This window comes from Chrysochloris asiatica, unplaced genomic scaffold (genome assembly GCF_000296735.1).
Source record: "Chrysochloris asiatica unplaced genomic scaffold, ChrAsi1.0 scaffold00180, whole genome shotgun sequence".
In the NCBI taxonomy this organism is placed as follows: Eukaryota; Metazoa; Chordata; class Mammalia; order Afrosoricida; family Chrysochloridae; genus Chrysochloris; species Chrysochloris asiatica.
Window position 1 is genome coordinate 4,963,492 of NW_006408698.1, and position 5,318 is coordinate 4,968,809.

Below are 5,318 nucleotides of genomic sequence, written 5' to 3' on the forward strand. Positions count from 1 at the left end.
GGCAACGTCTTGCGTATGGGGTCCCCAGCCAATCTCCTCCCTCCCTGCCTTCCTCGGATGGCGGCTGTTTATGCTGGACGTGTGGCCAGAGACGGGTAAGGATCACGTGGAACCTCGGCAACGAAGACTCATTAACAACCTGAGATATGCAGATGATTCAACTTTGTTGGCTGAAAGTGAAGAGGACTTAAAACATTTACTGGTGAAATTCAAAGAGCACAGCCTTTGGTATGGATTGCATCTCAATGTAAAGAAATTAAAAATCCTCACCACTGGACCAATCAATATACCTCATTCTTATCAACGTAGAAAAGATTGAAATTGTTAAGGACTTCATACTTCTTGGATCCACTATCAACACTCACAGAAGCAGCAATCAAGAAATCAGACGACGTATTGTAGTAGGTAGATCTGCTGCACAAGACCTTTTTAAAGTGTTGAAGAGCAAAGATGTTAGTTTGAGGACTCAGGTACACCTGACCCAAGCCATGGTATTTTCAATAACCTCATATGCATGTGAAAGCTGGACAGTGAATAAAGAAGACCATAGAAGAATTGATGCTTTTGAGTTATGGTGTTGGAGGAGAATATTGAAAATGCCATGGGCTGCCAAAAGAACCAATAGATCTGTTCTGGGAAAAGTGCAGCCAGAGTGCTCCGTGGAGGCCAAGATTGCCAAACTGTATCTGTCATATTTTGGACATATTGTCAGGAGGGACCAGTCGCTGGATAAGGATGTCTTGTTTGGTAAGGTGGAGGGTCAGAGAAAAAGAGGAAGACCCCCAACGTGATGGATTGGCCAAGTGGCAGCATTGATGGACTCAAGTGTGGCAACAGTAGTGAGGTTGGCCAAGGATTGGGCAATGTTTTGCTCTGCCATGCATAAGGTCAGTGTGAGTCGGTACCAACTCGATAGCATGTAACAACAACAGCAATAACATTCGAAATAATAGTAATAATGTAGTAGCATAATGAAATAGAAACAATTAAATTGACTCTTGTATTTCTTACATTATACAATATAAGTATTTCTGTGAAAGATTGTTATTCAGCAGATTGTGGGAGAAATGACATGGTAGTATGGCTATTCATCTTATGTTATTTGTTATTTATTAAATACCTATTATTAAATGTCCTGAATTGCAAAGTCACTTTGAACCACAAGGTTGGAAGTTCAAGCTCACCAGGTACTCCTTGGAAACCCTATTCAGGTTTACTATTGGTCATAACCAACTCGATGGTACTTAACAATAACAACAGTTATAAACAGTTCATTGGCAAACCATTGCTTTTACCTCTTTAAGTTGCTGACTTCAAAGTGTTTCTTAATTATTTTGTATTGTATTCCAAAAACGTAACATCATTATTTGGTGCATGTTTTATAAATTCAAGGTTTGTGGTAACCCAGTGTCCAGCAAGTCTGTCAGTTTTTGAACACCATGTGTTCACTTTATGTCTCTGTGTCACCGGAGTTCTAACTGCAGTGTTGATGTTTCAAAATCAGCAGCCCTTGCTTGGAAACCCTATACAGGGCTGCTAAGAGTCATAAGTGACTCAACGGCACTTAATAGCAAAAACAACTGGTACACTTAGTGTAGAGTATGTTGTTGTTAAGTACTATCCAGTCGGTTCAGACCACAGCTACCCTGTATAGGGTTTCCTAAGAAGAGGCTGTTGAGGTTTGAAATGCTGACCTTGTGTTTCCCACCGCCTGTCTGATCTAGTGCATTAACCTTCAGCACCACATCAGGACTCCGAGTAGCCTAAAGTAGAATGTAAATACAACTTTTGTATGCAGTGGGAAACCAAAATTATTGTATGACTAGCTTTATTGTGGTAGTTGCAAACCAAACATATAATATCTCAGAGAAATGCCTCTCGATAAGTATTTAATAGTATTGTAACATTTATCTTATTAAAAGTAATTTTGAAATGGATACAGACATTCATTTTATTGACTGCAACTGTTTTTACTATCTTCTGATCTAAATAATTTAATTTGTTTTCAGGTTCACTTGTAGGACTCATTAACTTGTTTCTTAACGGAAATGTTCTCTGTACTTGTAGGGTATTAATACAAGCCATTAAGCTAGAGTTTCTTCTGGCAAAAACAGTTGTAACAGATGGCAACTTTGCTCTCTATTAATTTTGGATTGGGCATGTACTTTAACTTGTTAGGTCATGTCATAGTTGTAGCAAGATTCATTCAAGCAAATACAATAATATAGTTATGGAATTTTACAGTATGAAAACTTACGTCCCAGGTTATTGGCACAATGTAAAGACATATTTTTTATTATAATTAGGAAGGTTATGTTATCCATTAAGTAATCAGTTTCATAGTAATTTATTTGGTGTGTCTTTTTACAGTAAAGTCACGTGCATGGCAAATATTTACTTAGTTGTCCTACTTTGATAATTGGGCATTTTTATATCAGAGTACCTTTTCGATATCCAGTAATGTTAGAAAACACCTGAATTATCCCCTTTAAAGCATGCAACTTTTGCTTCTTGAACCTGAATGTGAAGGTAGATTGGCTAATCTCGGGAGGTGGGCAGCATCTTGCCATATATATGATAGAGATACAAAACTGAAAAACAATGCAGTAAAAGCTTGGAAAGCCGAAAGTTCCAATCTGTCAGGGAATCCTGTTCAATGTTTGGTGCAGATTCCAGACCTGGGAAATAGCAACTCTCATATTGATTTTCGAGTCCTGGAGTGGCATTGTGGTTTAATGTGCTAAACTGCAAAGTCAGTTGAACAGCAGATCCGTCGGCGAACCTATGCAGGATCACTATGGTTTGGAACCAACTCGACAACAGTAACAACAGCAATATTGAGTTTGGTTCATTGTATACAGATTTATGATACATTCATACCATGAAGGAATATCACATTTATAGGTCTTCATAAGTCTAGTCAAAATACAGTTGAAAAATGATTTTTGGGGGTGAGGTGCTTTTTACTCCTAGTAAATATTGTTTTATTCTGTGACCCCTTTCATCTTTACTAAATGTTATTTTTTAGGAATCCTCTTACTGTGAAGTCTTTGAGTGTTCTCATATTACTTGCCTCCTTTAACGGTAATAAATTTGTATGTGTAGGTATTCGGTTAAGCCTTAGACTACAGCAGAATTCTCAAAAGTACTATTCAGGATTGATGTATGGAACACTGGGCAACTAGTATTTTGTTGATTCCCTTCTAGCTTTCAATTAACTAGCATGTAAATTCCTTTCCATAATAAGGAAATTCAAAATAAGTAGGCAAAAACTGCCAAAACAATTTTTTAGTATTAATATAATTAATGAAATGCTTTCACTTGGTGATATGCCCTTATATTTGTTTTATTACAAAACGTACATTACTATTGGTGTATCAGTGCTTTCTATTTGACCTTGATTTACTTGCACTCATTTTTTCATACATGGTAAGTATATTCATCCTAATTATATATTTTAGTATTCCAAATATTTTGTTCAAAATCTAGAGGCTATGTAAATCAATTTAATTATCTCTCCAATTTATCACTGGTTGTTGTTGTTAAGTGCCGGTGGGTTGATTCCGAACCATAGCGACCCTGTATAGGGTTTCCAAGGAGCAGCTGGTGAGCTTGAACCACCGACCTTGCAGTTCAAACGGCTTTGCAGTCTGGTGCATTAACCCACAGCGCCACACCAGAACTCCAAGTTATCAGTAGTCCTTGTTTAATATCAGAGTACTTTTATAATGATATTTGACTTATTTTAGAAAAATGTTTAACACCATATAGAATTGAAGCCATGTGTACACTGAGGACAGCTGAATATGAAAGATACATTTCATAATGTTTGTAAAGGGTTCTAGATGTACACTTTTGGAATTTTAGCTTTCTTAGAGAAAGTTGAATTTTCCTTAATATTGTTTATCAAAGCGTAGCAGTATTTGACCATCCATCAAATCTTCCATAGAATAACTTTGGATGTTATAAACTTTGTTAATTTTGCTGTTTGTACTCTAAAGTCATAACCATCATTATTGTTGTAGAAATATTTGTATTCCTTAATACATTTTATACTTTGTGTTTTTATTTGCCGATAGTGTGTAACAGGAAATAAATAATTTTCTGAATGTGTGTATTGAGTAAATATTTGCTAAATTAAGAAAATAACTGTTTGGAAATAAAATTCATTTTATAATTGCAGGTGGCCTGCATGCAGTTCATAAATGCTCTTGTAACTTCTCCTTATGAGCTTGATTTTCGAATACATTTAAGGAATGAATTTCTCCGATCTGGACTGAAAACAATGTTACCAGTAAGTTGACTTTAACTGTGTATTAATATTTACTGATGAACTTCATTACTTTTTCTGTTTTGATAAAATACTTGAAGCACAGAATAAATAAATGTTCCTTGTTACTTTCTTTGATAAAACATTAGAGATTTAATAAGCTTTTTTATATTGGATTAATATCAGTAACTCTATACAGTTGATCACTCAGAATTCAACTAATGTCACACCCAGAAGTAATGTCATTGCGTTATCATTTCCTTAACATCAAAAGGGTTCGCCTTTTAACCATATTGAACATTGAGACTATCAATGCCTACTATAGTTTATAGTTTCAATTGTTTCTTGAGAATTTTTTAAATTTAATATTTGATATAGAAAGGTCCAAGTTATGTTGTTTAGCATACCAATACATCAAATTTTGACTAGTGTATTCTATATACATTGTTTAAGGATCGTACTGTTAGTATATACCCACCTCTTACTCATCAACGTGGTTGAGCTTCAAGGACCAGATCATTATGCAAAAATTGGGATTATTGCTAAAATGAGTGTGACCATAGTATATCCTAAATTGAGGATTACAATATCATTATATACATTTTTAATACATAACTGCTGAATTATCATTTGTACATGGCTGTCAAACCACTGAATAGCATGACTCAGACTAGTTTAGTATGTAACTTTCACAACCAGCATTACTCTTGTTTTGCACTGCCAGAGGGACATCCTATAATGCACAAAACAGTCGCATAGTGGATTGTTTCTTGTTGCTGTAAATGTTATTTATTGGATAAGGAGATAATTGATATGTAAAGTGTAGGTGTAATAACTTCGTTTCTTTTCTAAAGAAAAATAGTTGTATTTTTTTAATGAAATGAGGATAGTTGCTTTAATCATGCTAATATTTAAAGACATCTTTGAAATCACTGTATAGCATTGATCTGAGATAAATTTACATAATTAAAATTGTAGGTATAACTCTTTTGGTTTTCTGTTTTACTAAGTATGTTAGCTGAAGATTATCATTGTTCAAAACCATCAT

General features: G+C 34.9%; 1 protein-coding gene across 1 annotated transcript in view; it reads left to right on the forward strand.

Moving 5' to 3' along the window:
- The window catches only part of DIAPH2 (diaphanous-related formin 2), a 1,391,152-nt gene that overhangs the window by 409,853 nt on the left and 975,981 nt on the right, over positions 1-5,318 (forward strand). Inside the window, exon 10 of the mRNA XM_006872015.1 lies at positions 4,184-4,294. Within this exon, the coding sequence (XP_006872077.1) occupies positions 4,184-4,294 (111 nt within the window). The remainder of the gene's footprint in view (positions 1-4,183; positions 4,295-5,318) is intronic.